The 24,650-nt window shown below is 40.9% G+C and overlaps 1 protein-coding gene across 1 annotated transcript in view; it reads right to left on the bottom strand.

Moving 5' to 3' along the window:
* Positions 1 to 24,650, bottom strand: part of PDE11A (phosphodiesterase 11A) — a 228,917-nt gene that overhangs the window by 167,322 nt on the left and 36,945 nt on the right. The window contains exon 2 of the mRNA XM_030580141.1: positions 6,454 to 6,612. Within this exon, the coding sequence (XP_030436001.1) occupies positions 6,454 to 6,612 (159 nt within the window). The remainder of the gene's footprint in view (positions 1 to 6,453; positions 6,613 to 24,650) is intronic.

Here is a 24,650-nt window from a genome sequence, read left to right as displayed (position 1 = left end):
AATGTGTGTACACTATACAAACAGCCAAATCCTGCTCATCTTCCTCCCCTGCGTGATCCCACTGCAGTCAAAGGACCTATTTCCTTTCAGTAAGTAAAACAGAATTTAGACCAAACTCGAAATGGTCCACTATTCTGCTGTACCTGCTTCACTCCTTTAAATCTAGGAGGATGTCAAGACTGGACAGAACTGGGCCCCTAGTTTAAATGAATGTGTGACTGCTACTATCCTATACACTTCCTTAATGCAATAATTGATTTATTTTGCTGTAACATCTGAAAATTAATTGGAAAACTAAAATGAACATAAAGGAGCATTCAGTATTCTAAACCATAAACTTTCAAACTTTTGCTATGATTAGTAATCATAATTATCTGGTGAAAGACTCATGTCTAGAATGTGCAAAGATTATATCAGGACAATACCAGAAATACAAACAGGGTAAACAGATCTTTTTAGATGCTTTGTTTCTTGCCATGCCTTCTCAGGCAACCCATTGTTCCATATTTGGAAAATAAATTTTACAATTCTAATTTAATATCAAATATAAACCACAATGAAAATAAGTAAAACTAGTAAATATCAGCCTCTTTTCCTAAAAAGTTACCAAACAAAACAAAACATGCTATAAAAAGGTAGTGGCCTCTGCTCCAGCCTTACAAATGTAATAAACATGCTCTCACACACAAAGCAATCTACTTTTTATTCATATTACATTAGAATTGCTCTGCAGCAAAGAGCTCTGGCTGAGCACTGGCCACTGAAGAGGCCAAAAACACCAGAGGAAATTTCAGAAGGTAGGATATTCTCCTGCTGCCAGTGACTGACAGGTCTGGTTCTGCCTTTAAGCCCAAAGCACGCTGAAGTACCCATGTAAAGGATCTGGGACCTTAGCACAACGAAGGAAAGAAATGTATTGCGCACTGGAGAACATTCATTATGTATGGAAAATTCACTCTGACACACTATTAATGCTATATTATTCTCACAGCTGCCATAGATTTAACTGAAATAGGAAATTGAACATTTGCCGTGAAAACAGAATTTCACATTTTTCAGAGAGATGTTATAGCATTCCACCAGCTTACATATTGCAAATTATAAACCTATTTGCACCTTGGGGGCTTTAATAATTCCACACATTTTGTTATATTTTATTGCTGCTAACTTTCTGAAAAGAACTAAGAAAAATACAAAAAACAATGCTAGCATTTAGTTAATTTTAATAGAAAAATATCATTTTTTTTCTATCAAATCAAGACACTAATGGCCACAAATCTCACTTCCTCGCACAATTTAGTCTTGAGGTTTTGAAAAAGACTTTCTTAAATGCTGTATTTAATTCTGAGAGACAGAAAAACACGAAAGGGAAAAACATACTTTGTTATGTGGGGTGGTTTCTTTACAATTTCATTTTAAGAATGTTATGATAAATCTCATTTTCAGGATTAATGATGTCATATAGCTGAATTTAGTTCATTTGCATACGGGAATCCAATATGTTAAAACTAGGAATAGGCAAACCAATCCTTAAGCAAGAACCAGCCTGCACACTTTCCTTTTCTCTTGTGAATCACTTGAATCTTCAGAAATGTCTGAAGTTCAGGAAAGCACTTCCCTGTTCTCTTCCTCAGCTTTAACGAATCCCCCTACCTTTGCTGATACCATAACAAAGCTTGCATGCTAAACCATGCAGAATGTTCTTTCAAAATCTCATGTCCTCTATGTGGCTTTGTAAATGTATATAATGCATTTGAGGTTACCACTGCCTGAGGAAACTCGAGAGCACCTTATGAAATCTAAGCTCTATTATAGGGTATTATTTAGGGACATTCCCAATTATGTTTTCATTTATTTTTCCTTACAGTCTATGTGTTGAGGGAGCCCCTTTAATGTATTCTGGAAGAGATCTGACATACTGTCTTAGAATTCTAACGATTTTTTAAATGACTAGTAAAAAGGTAGCAAATAAGAAATAAACAAATTACACTGATTTTGCATGACATCTAATAGCCAAAAAACTGAAGGCAAATACAATGACACAATCCAAGAAATTGGTATTAAATATTTATATCCATCTACATGCAATATACAATACACATTCATGAAGTTGATAGTTTGCCAGTTGTATCTATGGATAATTGTATGTACTATTGATTAAATGTTAACATCAAAAATTATAGGCCTGATGTTAAAAGGGCAACTGCCTTTATGCAGGAACAATTTGCTCCCACAAAAATGGTTGTGAACAAATGGGAGACTTGTTAGAGCGGCTCAAAAAAAAAAACAAAACAAAAAAAACCTTTGCAGTTGAGTTTTCAAGCAGCTATTGCTTCTCTAATTTAGTTGTGTCTAAGCATTGTAACATATAGGGCCAGATTTATAATGTATATTTACTGAATTTATGCAATATGGCCAAGATTTTCAAGAATGAATAGCAATTTTGCTTCTAATGATGGTTGCCCAATTTGTGAAACTTTTTTTAAGTGAGCTTGATTTTCAAAAAGGGCTGAGTATCTACACTCTGAAAACTGAGCCCCTTTAAAAGGTATCTCAAATTGAGCAGCCAAAAATTGAGGTCCCAAAGTCACAAGTCACTTCTGAAAATCTTTGCCCGAAGAACTAGAGCACTGTATTATCATTTGTTCAGACATGTGATTTTTGTAACGTACAGGGGGGAAAAATTAGTTTGTAAGATTGCCACATGAGGAAAAATGATCTTCAGTCAGGGCCGGCTCCAGGCACCAGCTTAGCAAGCAGGTGCTTGGGGCGGCCACTCCAGAGATGGGCGACAGGTCCAGCTATTTGGTGCCAATTCTGCGGAGGGTCCCTCGCTCCCGGTCAGGGCGAAGGACATCCTGCTGAATTGCCACAGATCGCGATTGTGATAGCGAGTTTTTTCTGTTTTTTTTTTTGGTGGGGCGGGACTCCTTGGGGCGGCAAAACCCCTGGGAGCTGGCCCTGTCTTCAGTGCAGAGCTGGAATGTTTTCTCCTCCTTGCCATATCTGGTGCTGCTGAGCAAGACAGGAATGTTGCTCTCTTCCCTATCACTCCCACACACTGAAAAGAAAGCAACTAATGGGCGGTACATCTCAATTACATACATCCACTGCAGTGAATGTTTTATGTGGTTTCCTGTACATAAAATTACTAACATGACAAACGGTGGCTAAGGTGAGGCGCAGCCAGTAGCAAATTATATTTAAAAAATTAAAGACACACATCTCTAAATTATTTGAAACCTTCAAACTGTGCATGTTGTTAGCTATATAACAATGGAAACATTTTATGGTTAACCTCCTCTATCCTTCACTTCTTCTGTTGGCTGTTGTACTCACTTATTGTATCTTGTCTTAAACTGGAACATTGGTGTCCAAATTCCAGTTTTTCAAACTGGTCAAAACAATGACATCTGAATGAAAACCAAAAGCCAGAAGCTTAATCTAAGAGTTGCCAGTCAACTCAAATAGGCACAAGATTAAAAAAAAAAAACTGAAAGAAATTTAAAACAAAGTAAACATAATGGGTACACTTACATCTGCTGGAGAGGAAAACAAATGAGATTGAGAACGAACAAACTCCTGGTTTACAAAACAGATGTACTTCAACATGTCTACTGGACTGTCTCCAGCTGGTGGCAAGGAGGTACCATAATCTCTCAGAAATACAGAGAAATTGCTGTTCACACATGTTTCTGATAAAGGCATCTGACAGCTATTATCAGTTGCAAAAATGACAGCTATTCCTCCCTCTCTCATCTTTAATATCTTGCCAGTTATTAGTTTACATTGACATTTTCTATCCTGGATTGCCATAAGATTCCATGACATAAAAATACCTCAGAAAGGCAATCCGTTTCTAATTACACCCCATGCACACCAAATCAAAGAGACGCTGATGCTACTGACAGACATTATTCATATTAAAATCCATATTATTACCCTCATTAGTCACATATCAGTACTTAGGATGACTCCCCTTTTTTCAGCAACAATTTTATTGCTGTGCACCGCACTCTAGACATATATTTTATATTGAACAAACAACACTGACTTTAAAAAGGAAACATACAGTACTATACCTACACACAATTACTAGAAATCATTTTTGATTTATGCAGTATGTCACACAGTACACAACCTATATTAGTTTCAGTTTCCTAATTCATTTCACTCATGTCATATCATCCTTCATTCTGGAAACCATCACCACCTATTTAGGAGATAAGCCAAGGATGCAGGAATTCTTCTTTACAACAGACCTTATTATTTATCCTGCAGTAAATACAATACTTCCTCTTATTGTCATTGCACAATAATGTCAACACATATATTATGCTACCAATGGCACGACCATAGAATACTCAACATTTCTAGATAATAAGCTCTTTAGGGCATGATCTGTACCACAGCCAGTGGGTGGGGCGGGGACGGGGAGAAGAGGGGGCTGGCTCGATCCTGATGAAATACACACACACCCTTCTCCATTATTGGGTTAGCTGCTATTTTATCCCACTTCATCCCTTTACACTAACTTGCCTGCCTCCTAATCCTCTATGTTCCGCCCACTCCATTCACATTTTCCCTCCATGCTCTCACATAGATTTCTTATTTGCATGCACCCCCCATATTTTCTCACCCTTTCGGCTCAGTCTTTTACCCCTCAGTTCTCTCTCCAGTCCCTTGAACTCCCTCCTGTGCTCCACATTTCCCTGCACATGCGCACACTTTCTCCTTCTAGACCTCTCTGTCCCTGCAAATCACCTTATCTTCATAGTGTTCCTCTTTGCCTCCAGACATCACAAGTGGGAGTCATCTTCCCGTAAGGTAAGCTTGTCTTCATTCCATTTGGGAAAAATGGAAGGCAGTGGTCATCTTTGCTAAGAGCAGCCTGAAGTTTCTCCTGCGCAGGCTGTGTAGGTATTTTATGACCTCAGTCCCACTGAGAACACTGAGGGATGGTGAACCATTGACAAAACAGAAACTAACGAGGGTGAAAAGTTGTCAGTGGGTGCCTCTTCGTCCACATATCAAAGCACAAGGCACCTTCTAGACTACTATATTTTAAATAATCTTGAGTCCATGCAACTCCAAAAATGGAAATCTATGGAGACAGTTTCATGAAGGAATATCAATATGTATCACTAGAGGAAGAATGGAGTGTGTTTGGTCTGTAGCTATATTATAGAAACCACAAACAACGACTCTTTCTTCTTCTAGCATTAAAATATTGTATATTTAAATCTGCTTTCTGTTGTACTACAAAACTACACATCTTCCCTAACAAGCAGGAACTTTTTTGTTAACCTTTTCAGGATTCACTCCCTCTCTAACACCTTGTCTACACTAGGAAATTGTTCCTAAAATTTCCCACAGCTGCTATCATTAGTGCAGCTCCACCAGTGAGAATTCTAGTGTAGACAAAATCCTGGTGGCCAGTGGCATTTTGAGCAATATCACGAAGACTTGCTCAGTGGGGTTACTGGATGATTAAAACACTAGCCACCCATAATCCTGTCCACCACCCAGAATACAACTATTCCCATTAGTAGCACTGAGCCAATGATAGCAGTACTGGGAAATCTTAGCAAACAGTATCCAGCATAAACACAGTCGTAGGATCATGTCAAAAAGACAAAATTTACTGTAAGATAAAAAGATCATTAATAATAAATGCCCTCCAAATTAATATGGCTATTTAAAGCAACTATTCTGATTAAATTTAAATACCAGCAGTCTAAGCAAATGTGTGTTATTCAAAAGCTATTCATATTTCTGTTAAGTTCTTGCCATCTAAAGCTCTGAAATACTTTTGTTAATTTTGCATCAGTAATTATGGGTAATCATATTTTCTGGAATCACAGGTTAACATAATGAGACAATGTACCATCAACTGTGGTGATGATGCCAGACATAAAAAAAAATAGCATTTGATTTTTTTCTTCCTACATCAAGTCTTTATGAAGTAAATGAAAGATGATATACACGAACTCTGGTTTTCTTGAAAAATGCTAATGATAATAGTAGAACACTAGGCCTTGACCTCATGAACTAAGAAACAGTTAGCACTCAGCTCATTGCTGCTGTGGGGCTACAATTATATTCACTTCATCACAAGGTTGGGGAGAGCAACACTTTGTTATTAGTTCTACCAAGACATTTACAGAAGAGTTGAGAAAACAGATTCTCAATCAGAAAGCCTGTCTGGATTGTTGAAGCAAGATACAAACTGATCATCTTACAATATGAATACATCCAAAACTTACAATAAATACATGAGAAACAAAGGTAGGTAGTAAGTTATCTCAATGTGATCTTATTATCACAGAGAAAAAGTTCATTCATTATTAATAAGGTGGGTAACTCTCACAAAATTGGAGAATTGATCCTTAATAGTGGAAAGATTCTCTCGAGCTACCAGAGAAATGAAGCACACAAAATAAATAATCTTACTTTTTCATCGTCGTCAAGAAAAGGAGCACCTCCAGGAGTTTTATTTATTGCTTGGGCAACACCAATAATCTCTCCATCGTTGTTTCTTATGGGCATGCACAACAATGACTTTGTCTTGTATCCAGTCAGTTTGTCAATCTCATCATTAAAGCGACGATCCTACGCAAGGAAATAAGAGAAGTATTAACATGTGCGTCTTACTTTTCTGAGTTTTCTTCAAGGAGAGAAGTTCACTGAATATCTTCTTTACTCAATGTCTTTTTTTAACAGTGACATTATATTGGTACCTTATTCCCTACCTATTACCATAGCATACCTAATTGTCGTTTTCCATAGTTAATATAGTGCAAGAGGTAAGTTTTCTTATAAGGCTGTTCCAAGTACTGGGTATAATACACCCTTGTGCAGAGGGTCAGTGCGAGACCTATGCATCACTTAAGCATTTAAAATAGGATATGGGATTGACTTCATCCTTAAAGAGCAGAATAGAAGACCCCAAGAGGAGAATGGGAGAAGAAAACACAAGAAGCACTAAAGAGAAAAGCTTGTAACAGTAGAGCAGAGATGTGCCTTTGAGACAGAAGCCAGAAGCATCATCTCTTTCTACTCCAACATCCCCTTATATTCCTTCTCTCTTGCTCATTTGCCCTTGCTTCAGGATGAATTACCTCTCTTTCATCTCCCAATACAAAAATGGAGCTGTTGTCTTCTTCCTGCTCCTCCTCTTCTGACGAAGAGGGTGTTCTGACTCTCTCCCTCTGCCTCAGCAGTTTCCACCATTCTGCATTCATTTTCCTCAGTGATCCCCAACGAGCTTAAGAATTGGGTACTCCTGTGATTCACTCACTCTGCCTTCCATACGATCAGGCCATGAATATTTTTCTCTTCATCTCATTAATTTATAGTAAACTTATCATAATTATTATTTGTAACGATATCAGGTAACAAATGTCTGACAGAAGTGCCATTTTTAAGTTGGCCCTTTAAGCTTCTGTTTGCAGCTTGCCATATTCAAACAGCATTATGAGTTATGAAACAGAGACCATCTGAACAGAACAGTTGTTCAACAATGTAAGATTAGCTACCAATATTTTCAAAGTGGTGCATAGGGCTTTAGCCACAATTAATGCCCAACCAAATCCTTCTGCAGCACACAGAAAATGTAGGGGCAAATACCCTGTTCACCTGAATGGTCTTAAAATACAGTATCCATTAACTGGCTTCCTTTTCCCTTTCATTTGTAGAGTTCGAAGAGGTATGTTTTCAGTGTAGAGTGCAGGGATTTCACAGCACAACTCTCATTAATGTTAATAGGAGCAGTGTGACTGAATCTTTACAATGAAAATGCATCCCTAAGCATTACATGCAACTAGTAATTATTTATTCAAGCAATTTGCAAAATTAATTTCCTGCCATTTTGTTTGTTTTTACTTTGTGCAGACCAAGTATTCTGTCTTACATTTATATAAACCAGTTATTTATTCATATTAAAATGGGAATGGATAATATATTTTTAGTATTAAATCACACTCTCATCAATCCACTGTCATTTAGTTTCTATACCATAGAATTTCATGAACTTCTGTGTTATTGAATGTTTGTATATAATTTCCAGATCATAAAGTGAATAAAATTAGTAAGATTCCCAGAGGAAGTCATATAAAATGTGTACTTCCTCTGAGAAATTTGGATAATGTATTTAATACTTACCTGAATCTACATTATGAACAGAAGGGATCCCTCAAAACAGGATGATAGAAATCAAGGTATGACTTATTTTTAAATCCAAGTGACACAGGAATTCGAGTAACAGGCAGCATACTAAACAATAAATATACCAAAATCAAAATGCTAACATTTCATCTATGCCAAAATATTTTTGTACTATTAATTTTTTACCTAAGCTAAGCATATCCACTAATCCTCATTAAAGAAGGATGTACATGAGAGCTAAATCTCTGCTAAAATTTGTCACTTCAGAGCACTGGAAGAAGACTTCAACTTTCAAGATTGAAATTTCATAATAAAGACTAGAATTGTTTTTATGGCTAACAATTTGTTGTTTTTCTACAAGGAAGAACTGCTTTGTTTTGTTCCCATTCCAGGTGGGGTCAGAATGGTCAACACATAGTACTATCTCCAAGAGGCATTCAGATACACCAGTGATGTATGTGGTACAAATACTTGGACATATAAAATAAATTAACAGACACAAAGTGCACATCCACAGTACCTTACTCACTACAGGGATGTAATAACTGTGAATCAAATATAATTAGGAAGAAGATATTAAGGGTCTATAAACCAACTAAAGTTTAATCTTCATTACAAAATAATTTAATCACTGTACAGAACATTCTTTCTGAAGGAGTTATCTGATGAAGATAAAATATCTAATTAATGATGCTAGGCAATGTATGCATGCTGGACCATATGGGTATTTCACTAATAAACTGTGCATGGTTTTCCTTCCCCAAAGATTGAAGTTGCTAATTTTGGCCCAAATCATCTTTGTCTTTTTCACATTACATTTGGTACATACGTTAAGGAAGTTTTGGCATATTACATGAGATCTAATATTCAGAATGGGCTTAAAGGGATCTGTAATACAACATCAAATGTTTCTAGAGAGCAGAGATTTAACCATATTTAGACTTTTCCACGTAGGATTCACAGTGCATATTCAGACTGTAACTTCTGCAGAGTTGCACCTTGACTTCTGATTTCTCCTGTAATGGGCCAAATACATTTTGGCACTACATAAAGAATAATAAAAAAGCTATAGATCTGAATTATCTAGTACATTTAACAAGATATCTGGTCTCATGACAAAAACATTAATTCACTTATAATCATACTAATGTAAAATGTTTGTACTAAAAGACATCATGCTCCACTGTATTTCCCACTTACAAGTGAGTAGTGTAAATTCCTTTCCTTTATGGAAAAGCTAAATTCAAGCTGGAAGAAATTCATCCAGGTGCAGAAAACCTTGTGACTAGGTGTATCAATCCCTCACTGGCAATTCAGAGATTAAGAAACTGTTGTGGGCTCAAGAGGCACGCACCCTTTCTCTTGCTGGACATGCTCCTGGTGGAGGGAGCATATACAAAGGAAGTGGCTCAGTTCAGTCTGGACTGGCTGAGGAGGAGACTGGACGTGCCACCTGCAGGCTCCTACCAAGGAGCTGCCGAGACACTCCAGACTGCCAAGGCAGAGTATTCTGACTACACTGCAGAGAGAACCAATTGACTGCAGGGACTGAAAGGGACGCCAGGTCACTGTCAGCAGAGGAGATTGTTGTGCATTTGGATGTCCTGGTAATAGAACCTTGCTGTTGCTATGGCAACTGAGTTAGATTATTAGGGGATAGCCCAGCCACTTTTGGCAGGTTTGGTTAGTTCAGTGTCTGGCAATAAATGGCTGCTTATAAGGTTTACAGCTCTCTGTGTCTCCAGTGATTTCTTCCTAAAACTGCTGCCCCAAGGATACGACAAAGTCGTGACGAGGATGGGATTCTATGCTGCCCCAGCAACAGAAGGAAGTAGAAGTAAATGTACACCCCTCCCCTCCCCAAAAAAAAACAAATAAACCTTTTTGTTGTTGGAAGGCGGTGAGAACTGGCTTGTTTGCACTGAGTGTGCAACTGAAACTAAAACTATGGCTACACTTACAGGGCCACGGAAACCTTTTGAGGAGATTATAGTGTAAAGGCATGTATATACTGAGCATTTTGAGCTTTTTGTTATTGCAAATGACGTTACAGAAGAGAAGAAGGTGCCAATATTATTAAGTGTTTTAGGGGCTAAGACCTACTCCCTGCTATGCAGCTTATTGCACCCTGTTAAGCCTGAGACCAAATCTTACAATGACATTTTGGAAATCCTGGGGTCCCATTTTTCCCCAAAACCACTGGTAAATACTGAAAGATATAGGTTCCACAAAAGAGACCAAAAAGAAGATGAAACCGTTGTACAATTTGTAGCAACTTTAAAAAGGCTTGCAGAACACTCTGAATTTAAGGAGATATTAAATGACGCCCTATGTGACAGGTTATTGTGTGGCCTGCACAGTGAAGCTATACAGAAGTGCCTACTGACAGAGGCTCAGCTTACCTTCCAGAAGGCTGTTGATATTGCAGTCTCTGTGGAACAGGCTACAAAGGAGGCACAATACATCAATTCATCCCGGTGCATAAGGTGTCACAAGAACCTTCCCACAAAACTGTGTGGAGTCAGGAATGTTACCACTGTGGTAAGCTGGGTCACCATGCATCAGAATGCTGGTAAGGGCCTGGTGTGTCAACACTGTGGCAAAAAGGGACACATCAGGTGTTCCTGTAAACAAAAGAAAAAGAGGCCTGTGGTTTGGCCAACCAAAAAGGGAAACCTGCATATCCTAGAGCAGACCCAGGATGTCCAAGGAGACACCTCATCCCATGAAGGAGTGCCACTCCACGTTTTGTCTTTGGCAGTGGGCTCATATGAATACTGGGTAACCCCGTTGTTGGACAGCAAACCTATACAAATGGAACTGGACACTGGTGCAGCCGTCTCGCTGGGCTCTGAGACTGTGTATAAAGAAAAGCTACAGCATCTTCTGCTTAAGGCAACAAAATCTGTTCTGAAGATGTATATGGGAGAAGCTGTGCCCATGTTGGGCACTATTGATGTTAAGGTGGAGCTCAATGGACAGGCTGCTAAATTGTCACTGTTTGTGGTGAGAGGTAATTACCCAGCCTTAATGGGTAAGTCTTGGCTTAGGAAGATTCAGCTGAACTGGGCAAAAGTGCACCGAATGACTAAAGAAGAAACCGGTCTGACCGCTATACTAAGGAAACATGCTGCTGTTTTTGGAGAGGGTCTGGGAAGTATGACGGGAATCACTGTGACATTGAATATTAAACCTGACAGTCAGCCAAAATAACTGTGCCGTATGCCAGCATGCTGAAAGTTGAAGCGGACCTGGAGCGCCTGGTCACAAACGGAGTCCTAATACCATAGCCTATGAGCAATTCCTATCATTCCAATAGTGAAGAAAGATGGCTCCCTCTGGATTTGTGGTGATTTTAAAGTCCCTGTCAACCTGGTGTTGTGTGCAGAGCAATACCCACTTCCCCACATCAATGACCTCTTTGCGGGGGGCCTGGCTGGGGGACAAAAGTTCAGTAAGATTGATCTGAGTCCAGCATATTTACAGTGTGAATTCTTCCAGCCCTTTGTTGAATATTTGGGACACATCACTGAGGCTACAGGTCTCTGTAAGGCCCCTGCCAAAGTTAAGGCTATTGTGGAGGCTCCCCCTCCTCGAAATGTTAGCCAGCTTCGCTTGTTTCTAGGATTATTGAACTATTATGGAAAATTCATTTCATAGTTAGCCACACTGCTAAAACCACTTCACGAATTCCTTGGGCAGAACAAGACCTGGAAGTGTACTGAAGCCCGTGATGTTGTATTTTAACAATGCTAAGGGTGCACTGCTAAATTCTGAAGTTCTGACGCACTTTAATCCATCCTTACCCCTATAGTTGGCATGCGATGCCTCTCCGTATGGAGTGGGAGTGATCGTGTCACACATTATGCCTTCGGGAGAAGAAAGACCTATTGCTTTTGCTTCACGCACTCTAAGCAAAGCAGAAACTAACTATGCCCAAATTGAATGTGAGGCATTGAGAATCATTTTCGGAATTCAGAAGTTTCATTAGTACCTGTTCCGACGGAAGTTTACTCTTCTCACCAACCATCTACCTCTGACTTCAATTTTTCGACCCCACACAGGCATCCCTCATTAGCTGCTAGTCGTACGCAACATTGGGCATTGTTGCTTTCAGCGCACATATATGAAATCAAATATCGGAAATCTACTTTGCACGGCAATGCAGATGGTCTCTCAAGGTTGCTTTTGCCAGTCAAATGTCAAGATATTGCCCAGAACGAAATATTTTACTTTGAACAGATAGAGAATACATCCATCACTGCTACTCAGATAAAGAAGGCAACTCGCGTTGACCCAGTATTGTCCCAAGTAATGGACCTGGTGATGCATGGCACGTCTCGATGAACCTCTCCAGTTTCACCCAGTCTGGTTACCTACATGTCCAGGAGGACGGAGTTATCAATCCAATCTGGTTGTTTGATGTGGGGGGAGACTTGTCATTATCCCACCACCACTGAGATCACAGATGTAATAACAGCTACATCCAGTCACTGTGGAATAGTGTGCATGAAGGAAATTGCATGAAGCTATTTTGGGTGGCCTGGATTGGACAGTGCTACTGAAGAGAAGGCAAGAGCTTGTATGTCATGTCAGGGTGTAAGGAATGCACCTCAGTGGGCACCCTTACGCCCATGGGACTGGCCTGAAAACCCATGGCAATGTATTCACATTGACTTTGCTGGCCCCCTTGAAGGAAGCATGTTCTTGGTGGTGGCAGATGCCCATTCTAAATGGCCAGATGTCTCTATAATGCAGTCCACTACTACAGAGAATACTATCCAAAAACTATGGGGACTCTTCAGTTGTTTCAGTCTGCTGGAACAACTTGTGAGTGACAACGGACCACAGTTCGTCTCTTAGGGGTTTGAAAATTTTACGAAGGCAAATGGGATACACCACATCACTTCAGCGCCATATCATCCATCCACCAATGGATTAGCTTAAAGATTTGTGCAGACAATGAAAAAAGCTTTGAAATTGGCAAGGGGACAATTATCCACTCAAAAGCATCTGGACATCTTCTTACTATTCTACAGAAACACACCTCATGCTACGACCAAGGCATCTGCAGCCTTTCTAATGATGGGACAGCAGCTGCGCACTTGCTTTGATCTGCTGAAACCTTCTGAACCCCAACAAATTGTGCAATGTCAGCAGCAAGATCAAGTCATCAGACGGGCACACAGAGCAAAAGACCGAACCTTTAGCCCGGGACAGACAGTTTTGGCTCGGAATTATACTTAGAGAGCTAAATGGGTCCCTGCCACTGTCATCGCTCAAACAGGACCTGTTTCCTACATAGTCTGCACTGCAGAAAGTCTCACCTGGCAGCGGCATGTAGATCAACTGTTGCCAGGTCATACTAGTCCTCAAGACACATCTTCAGTTGAGTTGCCTGACTTCACTGCTTCCGGCAAGACACCGAATCAAGAATCACCTGTTCGTGATTGTTCCCCTCCATTACTGCTGGCAGCTGCGATACTCGCCTGCCCGGAATGAGCTGATTCCAAATCCTCACGCATTCGCACTACAAACCCTGGGCCTATTGTCAGGCCTGCGCCCAAGACACTTTCAAGTGCAACAACAGCAGAAGTCCACCATAATCCACCTACAGACAGAAGACCTTCTCAATGGCTGGATTCTTTAGCTAGGGCAAACCCACGGTTATGGGGCAAAATAATCCTTGGGGTTTAGCCAGGAATGGACGCAGTCTACCCTCCTTCTCTAGTGTAGTGTTTTGTTTTATTTAGGGGCTGTTCTTATTAAGGGGAGAGGAATATGTTGTGTAGTTGGATGTCGTGGTAATGGAACCTTGTTATTGCTATGGCAACTGAGTTAGATTATATGGGGATAGCCCAGCTGGTTTGGTTAGTTTGCTGGTTTGGTTAGTTCAGTGTGTGGCAATAAATGGCTGCTTTTGAGGTTTACAACTCTCTGTGTCTCTGTTTACAACTCTCTGTGTGATTTCTTCCTAAAACTGCTGCCCCAAGGATATGACAGAGATGCCCAAGGTGGGCCTAAGGGTAGGGAAGACCCAGATGATGAGTTTTTGGGATATGAAGACCTGAATCCTGCATCAGGGTAATTTGGTTTCATAGAGTGCTGAGTCAGAACCCAGTGGTGTATGGTGGATCCAGGTTTCCCTATCCCCCCCGCACTTGCCGTTAAGCATTGCTGCCCAGAGAGAAGGCAGCCCTTGACACTCTTGCTGCTAGCCACTGCTGCCTAGAGAGAGGGAGGACCTATGGTACTCTTGTTGCTAGGCATTGCTGCCACCAGGGAGAGGGCAGCATTTTGGATTTGTGCTACCAGGCATCTTGGATTCTTATTGTTAGGTGCCACAGCTGCCACAGCGGGAAGCCCCCTCAGACTTCTGGCTTCCCCCATTGACAGACCCACACAAGGTCCTCCGTGTCATCTTATGCCTTGAGGTAGGGCTGAGCAGGGGGAGCTGTGGCCAGAACAGCCACATCAGGTACATATGTGCTCCCTGAATCCTGTGGATAAGGGGTCAGTGTCAGTCCTGCACAGGTGATTGCAGAAAGTAGTGCAGTTGCAACGTTATGGTCCTAACTCCCCCATAAATGGCATGGGGATTATGTGAAGTAGTAGTCCTAGAAGAGGGTGTGTCCCATGACCCGACCCCTGGGCAGTGGGTTGATTCCTCCACATCCAACCATTGTGTACTCCACTTGCATAAAGCCTGATCATTCCGATTTTAGGCAAGGGAAATGAATTTCACAATTTTGCGATAAAAATAGAGTTGCGCCCTTGGTACTACTGTACTTTGATGACAAATTGAGCTTTCAAAGAGGGAAGAATTTAAGAAATTATTACCAGAAGTAATAGTCTGATGGATAGAAACCAAAAATTTTAATATTCAAAGATTTGCCATACCTGCAATACATTAAATCCTGCAGCACATTCAGTTCCCCACTTCAACGTCTTCAGGTCTCAGGTGGATTTATCAATTTATACTGACCTCAAATCTTATTATTTCCTGTTGGCTTGATACTCTTCACTTCATCTAAATCTAGAATTTTCCCAAATACTGCTATTGTGCCTGAACTTTCAGGGAACTTGCCACATATCCATGCCATGGTTTAAAAATTGTAAAACATGGGATATTTTTTTCTTGGCTGGATTAATTTACAGCAGTCTCTAATTTAGTCCATACACTGGGGTAGAGTCTCAATGGAGATTTATTTCTTGCTGACAGAAGAACTGTGCTCACCTAATCAGGATAGTCTTTTGTAGAAGGGAGCTCTTGGGAGCTCCCAGGGGACTCTCGTTAAAACTCTGCTACCAAACTGAAGGGAAGGTTGACATTTTCTTACTTCTGATGAAGCTCTGTCTCTCTATCTCCCCCTGTACTGCTAAATCATTCCTAATAAAGTTGACAATGCTAGAGCTCATAAAAGTATTTCTGAAAAGCAACTATTTTGCCTTTTTCATGAACCAGGAACTTAAAAAAAGACACATTCTGAGGGTGTCCCCCTTCCCAACCCAACGTCACTACACAGTTTTTACTCCCACTGCCCACATCAAATTACACAAGCAAATTACACTGCTATGACATCAATACACTCAAGATATTTTTCAGTTAAGTTACAAAGATTTCCAGTAAAATGCACCTTCTTTGCCGTTGCAGTGTTGCCTCCTTCTTTTGTCATACTTATAAGAATTTTTTGGGGGGTGCGGGGGAGAATAGGTCATTTTTGTGGGACCCTAATGTTAAAATACTGGCAGCACATCACTGTTATTGCTTCAGAGATGACAATTCCAAAGACATCCTGTCAGATTCAAATAGTAGACTTGGGTGGAATATTGGACCCTGTCACTAAAGTCCATTGTCAACTCCAGGATATTAATGGTAGCTGATTTTACAGGCTGAAAGACTGGGTAAGAGTCTTCCAGGTTGTAATGAATGGCATCATTATTACTGTTAAAATAGGTGGATACAGCTCATGTGAGGGCAGAAGGGCAATCCCTCCGCCAATTCTTGCCAATTTCCAGTGTGAGACTGTACTGGTACAACATAAGCTTCCCTTCCCCCCTTGGACTAGTTTCAGTTTTCACATACTCTGACAGGGTTAGCATCCAGCCCTCTTGGCAATCCTCTCCCATGTTAGCTGCATGAACCACAGTTGCTCATTAAGAAATGATTCGCTGGCTGTGTACAGAAGCTCTAATATATGCTGTGTGGCTGAACTCAAAATGGCAGAAAAACAGAAGAGAAAAATTCTACAACGAACTACAATGCAAATGTAAAAACAGGAGGGTGGTTTTTCTTTCTGAATTAAATTACCTATGGGGCACTGTTAGTGTTGCAAAACATTAAACCAAGCATAGGATCTCACCATTCCTTAAGACTCCTCACCATATACAGACACATTCTCTCTGTATATTGGTAACTGAATGAACACGTTTCCCTCAGTACATTGTTAAAAGAAGGCCTCCTCCCACAACTGCTACGCTGTTGGGATTTTCACTTTGATTTTTTTAGGTTCCTCTGCCTTTGTATGTGTGGCTAGTAGCCACTTCATGACTGTTACTGTACATATGCTCAGAAAAATCTTTTACAGATGTACTGAATATAGTCTCACAATTAATGGAAATATTTATAATAAAATTTATACAAACATTATCAGAATATAAAAGCAGAGCTGACAGCAACCCCAATGTTTAGGTTGACTAACAATTTCCATGATAAAAGATTCTTGTGATCTATTTTATATAAATAAAATGAAACAACTGAGAGCAAAATCAGCAGCTTAGCAGAGGAGATCTTTGAATAAAGAATGACCAAAATCAATGCCAGAAACCTTGGGGTTATTTTAAAGTGGACATTTAAATGAGTATTGCCTATTGGGAGAAGCCCTGAGTGTTGTTTACACTATATTCCCAAAACAAATGGACCATTACCACTGCTACTGAACTACCAAGTAAAAGCAGGACTTTCAGGAAACTTAGTCCATAGGTGTATCTATAACTGGGAAAGGGTCTTGTCTGTGATTGAAAACTCTGACTGCACCCAGGCTTCCTATGCTCAACAATGAAAGATTGGTGGACACGTCCTGAAATTAATATTGCTCTAGAAATACAAGTTGGCATGCATTTCTGCTTTAGTTGGTACAATGAACAATATTTAATTTAGTTTGTTCAGTATTTAATCTTTATGATTTAAAGTAAAATTGTCTAAACATTTGATTATGATGGTAAAAAGGAAATTCACAAAACATTGTGTAAGGCAGATGTGGCAAACTACAGGGCCTGCAGGACCATCCTGCCCCGCTGTCCCACCTCCTCCACAGCCATGCCGCTATGCGAGCCGTGCTCTGGCCCGCCGCTCCTGCTGGGCAGGGTGGGAAGAGCAGCTGGCTCTGGCCAGGTGTCACAGCTGAGAGCTCCTGCTGCTGGTAAGGGAGTGGGGAGCGGGGGGGTTGGGTAAAGGAGCAGGGGGTCCTGGGAGGCAATCAGGGAGGAGAGGGAGGTTGGATGGGGCGGAGGTTCTGGGGGGGCAGTCAGGAGATGGGGAACAGGGAGGATTGGGAGTCCCACGGGGCCTGTCAGAGGGCAGGGATGTGGATGGGGTCAGGAGGGCAGTCAGGGGACGGGGGGGTTGGATAAGGGGGTGGGATCCCAGGGGGTAGTTAGGGGTGGTCAGGAGACCAGGAGAAGAGGGCGGTTGGATGGGGGCGGGAGTCCCGGGGGGGGGGCCCTGTCAGGGGGCATGGATAAAGGTTGGGGCAGTCAATGGACAGGGAGCAGGGGGGCTGGATAGGTGGCGGTCAGGGGACAAGGAGCAGGAGGGTTGGATGGTTAGGGAGTTCTGAGGGGGCAGTCAGGGAGCAGGAAGTGGGAGGGGGTGGATAGGGGGCAGGGGCCACGCTGTTTGGGGAGGCACAGCCTTCCCTACCCGGCCCTCCATACAGTTGCACAACCCCAATGTGGCCCTCGGGTCAAAAAGTTTGTTCACCCCTGGTGTAAGGGGACAGGGAATCATCTTGAGGAAAAAGGCATTGAAACCAGGAAGACTTGGCACAGGCTGGGGCCTAGGAAATTCTGGACTTGCCTGAGAGGTAAAAGAATGTATGGGGAAATGGAACTAAAGACTTTGGGTGCTGCTAATGATAAATGGAATACCGATATACCCCTTTTATAAGTATTCCTACATTCTCTCTGGTGTCCCCTTCTTTCCTTCCTTCCTCATCATTTCTGTGGTGGTCAGGTCATCCTGGCACATCAGACAATGGGCTGGTGATATTTCAAGCTGTAGAATTTGGAGATTAGCTAGAAACTCACCTTCCTGACCATCTGTCAAGTTTGGTGTGGCTGGTGATAATCCATTGATTCACAGCTATTGTTATGAAAGGTGACACTGACCAATCATTCTTACAAATTAATGTGACTTAGCACTTTTGTGGATTTAGCTCTAAATTGGAGTTTTTAATACAAGGATTTTTTGGAATATTATAGATGTAAACATAAATCTCACTTCTTTTTAAAAAAAGGCTTATTTTAAATCATGCTTTTCTGTTGCATGTGGCAGTTAGTATGTTAATACTGTAGTGCTTACAGAAACAGAACATTGTAGTCTTTCTCAAAAGAGTAACATGAAGAAAATAAAGCCTTGTGATCTAACACTCATTCAGTTCAATGAGTTAAACCTATATTTGGCTGTTTTTAATGCCTCATCAGGCATATTTTATCTGTCAAAGTAGGGATCATAATACTATCACTTACATCACTAAATCACTGTGATTTGCCGCAATCAATGTATCTGGGGTTTGTTTTTTTGTAATGCTGTAACTTAATTAAGAGTTGTATCAATGTGCCTAAGGAGTGAGCTACCCATCCTTTTGTTTCTAGAAAGAGTGGGTTACTAAACTGTAATCATTGATAAAGCAATGAGATTCCCTTGAGTTACTTGTCTGACAATTTCTTTAACAGAGCTAGATAGATAGATGGCTTTTAATAATGGCACCAAGGGCCCAGTCCTGCATGGTGTTGAAAGCAACCTGCAAACTGCTAAGCACCCTTATAATGACTTCAATATGAGTTGAGAGCCCTCAGTATCCTAGTAAGGGGCACTCTGCACTTTGTAAGATCATTCCTATAAACAGGGTTGTCTTCTGTCTTAACTCGTGTAATAAAATGGAATTCAGTGCAACTATCAGAGAGTAGGTTTTACCGGTTCAGAAAATGAAATACCCCAATGACATTATTTCATCAGGTAACTGCAACTATTTCTTTATTACATCTCAATTAGTAGCCAGAATTTATTATTATTATTATTATTATTATTATTGAAATGCTAGTAATATGCTTTGCATTATTGAAGAGACAAAATAAACATAGTCCCTGCCCCAAGGATCTTAGTCTAAAGCAAAACAGAACAGACAGGGTATGCTGGAATGACTGAGAATCTTTATTTTACTAATAATATTATTGTTTATTGAGTGCTTGTGGGCATCATGAAAGAAATGAACTTTAAGCAAGGATAAGAATTAAAACAGGGTGGTAGCTTGACAGGCCAGAATAGGGAGAGCTTTTAGGTATGGGGGTAGCCTCAAGGAAAAGGCACAGACCTCAATTTCCTTACCTCAGTTTCCTTTCTTTGAGTAATAAGGTCTATATGGCCATTAAAAGGGATACTTCAGGCTGCTTGCAGCTTGGGGGCAGAATCAGACCTGTCAATCACTAAGTAACAGGCAAACGCCCCACCTCCTTAAGTTGCCTCCCATTAGAATAGAATTATCTTGGTAAATGAATCAATTTTCCTATTACAGGGTGTATTAAGGATACTTTGAAAAAAAAGCACAATTTCTTCTGCTGCAGAGCATGGGGCACTTCCCCTAATGAAGAAAATACAAATATGGAGGTATCTATTTCCATCTCTATTCTGGATTATCTGTTTGTCTGAAGAGAGAGATGTGTGGACCTTAGTAATCAAAAAAAGGAAATTTTTAGGTTCAGTACTAGGTTAATCAGGTCTGAGAGCCATAGCCTCATCAGCCAGAAAGGCATAAACAGTATCCTGCTGCTCTCATCTTACTATCCTTTGCATAGTCCTGGGGAGCAATGGAAAAAATGGGATGGCATGAAGCAAAGACCTTGCTCAGCTTTGGAAGAGACCATCCATCACTTTGCATCCCAGGTCCTGAAACATGGAGAGGCCACAGGACACTTTACTGCTGTTTCCAGATGCAAAGAGGTCAATCATCAGCCCACCAAACTGACTTATAATGACTGAGGAGATTTCTAAGTGCAGGCTCCGCTCTGTTTACTTCAACTTCTGTAATTTTAGTTCTGATGTTCATCTGCCCCTGATAGGCAGTGGACATAGAGATAGTCTTCTTTCCAGCTAGACCACTTCCCTTTTTTTCCCCTCTCTGGGGTTGGGTTGATTGTGCTCTTCCTAATTTATTTCTGAAACCTGGATCAGACACATTTGACTCATGACTTTAACAAGTTTGTCCATGGAAGTAACCATGCTCCAGGATCTCAATAAATCCTAGTATTCCAGCCAGTGGATGCTGTGCTAACAGTACCCAATGGAGATCACTGGACACAGTAGTGACGCTACCAGTGCCAGAGAGTACAATAAGGGGGAATTTGGACACAGCTCCCTCCGACTCCTGCCACCTCTGTAACAGCCTCCCAGGAGTCCCTACTCATATCTGAGGTGAGGCCTCAAGGGGAATAAAAGACCCATGTGGATCCAAGAAGCCTGAGGCCCAGGAATGGAAGAGAGACAGAGTATGTCTGCACTGCATTCAGAGGTGTAACTCTGCAGCACATTATAGATCAAAGCTAGCTTGCGTACATCTAGCATGCCTGAATAACAATAGCAGGGAAGCCATAGCAGCATAGGCTAGCTGCTTGAGTACATAGCCAAGGTGGCAGGAGGGATTGCACAGCCTTTGCTGCCACAGCTGCACTGCTATTGTTCAAGCTTGTTAGATCAAAGATAGCTTGAATATGTCTACATGTACTGCAGTTACACATCTGACTGAGGTGTTAAGACATACTTTGAGACTGGCTGTTGTCAGAGATGCAGCACCAGCAGCAGAAAGGGAAACCTTCAGACCCACTCCAGCCTTATTACTCCTCCTACCTGATGTTGTCAGACTTCCCCCACTTGTGCTGAGGGAGGGCTTTTGAGGGAGAGGGCAGAGTGACACTCTAAGGGTACGTCTACACTACAGGATAAATTTGAATTAGCTTAAACCGATTTTATAAATCAGATATTATAAAGTCGATTGTGCGCGTCCACACTAGGCACATTAATTCGGTGGTGTGTGTCCGTGGTCCGAGGCTAGCGTCGATTTCTGGAGCGGTGCACTGTGGGTAGCTACTGTAAAAGAATGAGGCCAATAACGTCGATTTGCATCCACACTGACCCTAAATCGATATAGTAATATCGATTTTAGCGTTACTCCTCTCGTTTTGTAGGAGTACAGAAATCAATTTAAAGAGCCCTTTAAATCGATATAAAGAGCAGTGTAGTGTGGACGGGTGCAGCGTTAAATCGATTTAACGCTGTTAAAATCGGTTTAACAGCGTAGTGTGGACCAGGCCTAATGGAAACTGGGGGTGGAGCTGGGAAGGCAGGCAAAGAGAAATGTAGTTCATTTAACTGGGAGCAGAGGGAGAAATGGTAACTGGAAAAAACAGTAAATAGAACAGAATGAGTCTAAATGAAAATAAGTTGAACTTGGGATTCTGAAATAATGGGGTGAGGAGGCAGATAAGAAATTGATTTCAATGAGCTGTTAGGGAGAAAAGAGATTCAAGTAAACAATTATTTTTCAGTTGGTATTTATATTGCTGAAAGAAGACATGCACATGAGAGAGCTAAATAACCATGTGATCTTAATTATATTCACATCTTTCTGTCCCCATGTCTTTCCCTCTGTTAGTTGCATCACTTATTGCATCATAGCTAATTAGACTGCAAGCATTTGGGACAAGGACTGTCTTCCTATGTATTAGGACAGTGCCCTTGGGGCCTTGGTCTAGACTGGAGCCTTTAGATGCTACCAGAATATAAGAAATAATAGTATCCCAAAGCAAAAAAATGAGATTATTATCAATTTTAACCAAAAACCCAGTAAAAAATTAGGAAGTAACCAGCTGTGAAACATCTCTTCTTTTTGACAAACAAATGCAGTCAATACAATTTTCATTTAATAAAAATGGAGGGATTATGATGTATGATCCACCACTGACTTACTAACAAACTATGCCAAAAAGATGTCACTGTTTTAATCCCTTTTGGTATTATGCAGTAAGAATTTCAGATGCAGGAGACTCATTCAAAATGCATTCACTAACACACATAACAGCTGGAATTTCAAGACTGCCAACAAAAATATTATATGTACAGTATATCAGTAACAGTCAATCTGGAGGACAAACCTCCTCTTGTCTGAAATTGTTTTATTGATTGTAAATTCCTCTTTGGGGAAATATTGCCCTGTAAAATGTGATGGTCAACCAGGGAAAGAAACAGACCTGAACAGACTTGATCCATCAATCCAAGTGCCGGTATTTTAGCAGCTGGAGCAATTGCACTGCAGGCAATGTCCTCTCTGCCTATCTCGTCACACTTACTGGGAATATAAAAATATTTCTAGGCAGGTGTGTGTTACCATATAGAGAGGCAGATCAAGGCACGAGCACATAGTGCTTGCATCAAGGGCTCTGGTTCCTGGAATCAGGTGATTATATCAGAATCTCACTTTTTTTTTTTAAATGGCTGCCAAGTGTCCAGCCCTCATGACTGTAAAAATAACATTGATAATTGGACCACCCATCCAGATACATCCTTAACTGAGGTGATCCAATGTTGCTTACCATCCTTTGGGATGCTCCTAATAGGACGGAGGGCCCTGCCACTGCCCTGTTGGTCTGGAGTAGAGGGAAGGGGCCTGCCACCACTATTCCAAAGGTTGGACAGATCCACAGGGGACCCCACATCCTAGGTGTCTAGGACTCACCTGGACAGCCCTTGCATACACAAAAATCTGTTTGCAGAATCAGTCATGGGAGCTGTGAGGAATTTAAGTGACATCTATACAAAAAAGCTGAGCACTTTGGCGAAGTTGAGACTATGATGCTTCTCAAGAGCCATGACCATACTCCATATACTTATATTAACCAGTTTAAAATTCTCATTTTCCACTAAAAAATAAATCAGTTAGGATCCAATCCTACTCTCTCTGGTTCTCATTGATTTCAATGGCAGAACAAGCTGGCAATTAATTTCTTCATATACAATCTATTTTTAAATAACCCTATAACCAATCACTCTGGAAAATGAAGTTTTCATTTAGAGGAGCCAATAAAATTATGTATAGTGATTACCACTGAGAAGAAGTGAAGCACTAAAAAATGTTTAAGAACTCACACATCTATTTTGCATTTTCAATTAAATATTTTCCCCAAAAAAATTATTATAAGGTCCCAGTGATCCAACAGATGACAGTACAAGCTTTCAAAAATTCCTGTGAAAGTAAGGGTTTTGCTTTGACTTTATCTAATTTAAACCTGCATAATAATTAAATATAAAAAATATTTTTTCTCCCAGATATTTGTAGCAGGAGGATCAGTATGATGGTGATACCATATTCTGGTTTCTGGGCAAACCCTTGCCAATTGTATTTGAATGTTGATCTCAAATATGAGTACACAAGTCATATATTGTTTGACAGTGAGGGTAAAAAAAGAAAACTTTTTTTTACTTGGGGAACAAAAGGTACACATTTTAGAGTCATAACAAAGCTAGTATCAAGACAGCATATAACAAAGGTGAACAAAGTGACTGTATAAGAAGCAAAAGGGGGAGTTGAAAGGATGGCTGTTCTTTTCCCTCTAGCTGAATGGGAATATTTTAAGCTTTGAATATTGACAAAGTTCAACCCATATCACTCTCAATGGCATAGGTTATTAAGCCATCTTTCTTTGCCTAGAACATCTGGTAGCCATTTTAGCACTCTGTCTCAAAATATGATCTGCCTTCATTACCATTTACTGTCATCAACAAAATGCTTTTGTTTTGTTTACTGAGCAGAACTCTAGCCTAGAACTGCTAATTCCAGAAGTTTTTACAGTCTGTGATTTGGCACTTTGGTGTTCAACAACTCTCCCTGTTTATGAGTACGATCAGTATGACTTGGCCCAAAAATATAACCCCAAAGCAGGTCAACTGACAGTCACAAATGTAACAGGGGTGGCCAAACTGGCTCACAAGCCACATGTGGCTCTTTTACCATTAAAGTGCAGATCAGAGAGCTCCTCCCTCCGCCACAATTCTCCACCTACCAGACTGCGGGGTGTTGGGGGGAGAAGCTCAGGACCTCTGCCTTGCAGTGGGGTGGTGTAGTAGGGACTTCTGCCTAGTGGGCAGGGGGATCGCAGGGCTTTTGCCCAGCGGGATGCATCTGCCAGGGCTCAGAGCTTCAGCAGGAGTGTAG

This window comes from Gopherus evgoodei, chromosome 11 (genome assembly GCF_007399415.2).
Source record: "Gopherus evgoodei ecotype Sinaloan lineage chromosome 11, rGopEvg1_v1.p, whole genome shotgun sequence".
Lineage (NCBI taxonomy): Eukaryota > Metazoa > Chordata > Testudines > Testudinidae > Gopherus > Gopherus evgoodei.
This window is presented reverse-complemented; position numbering and strand designations above follow the sequence as displayed.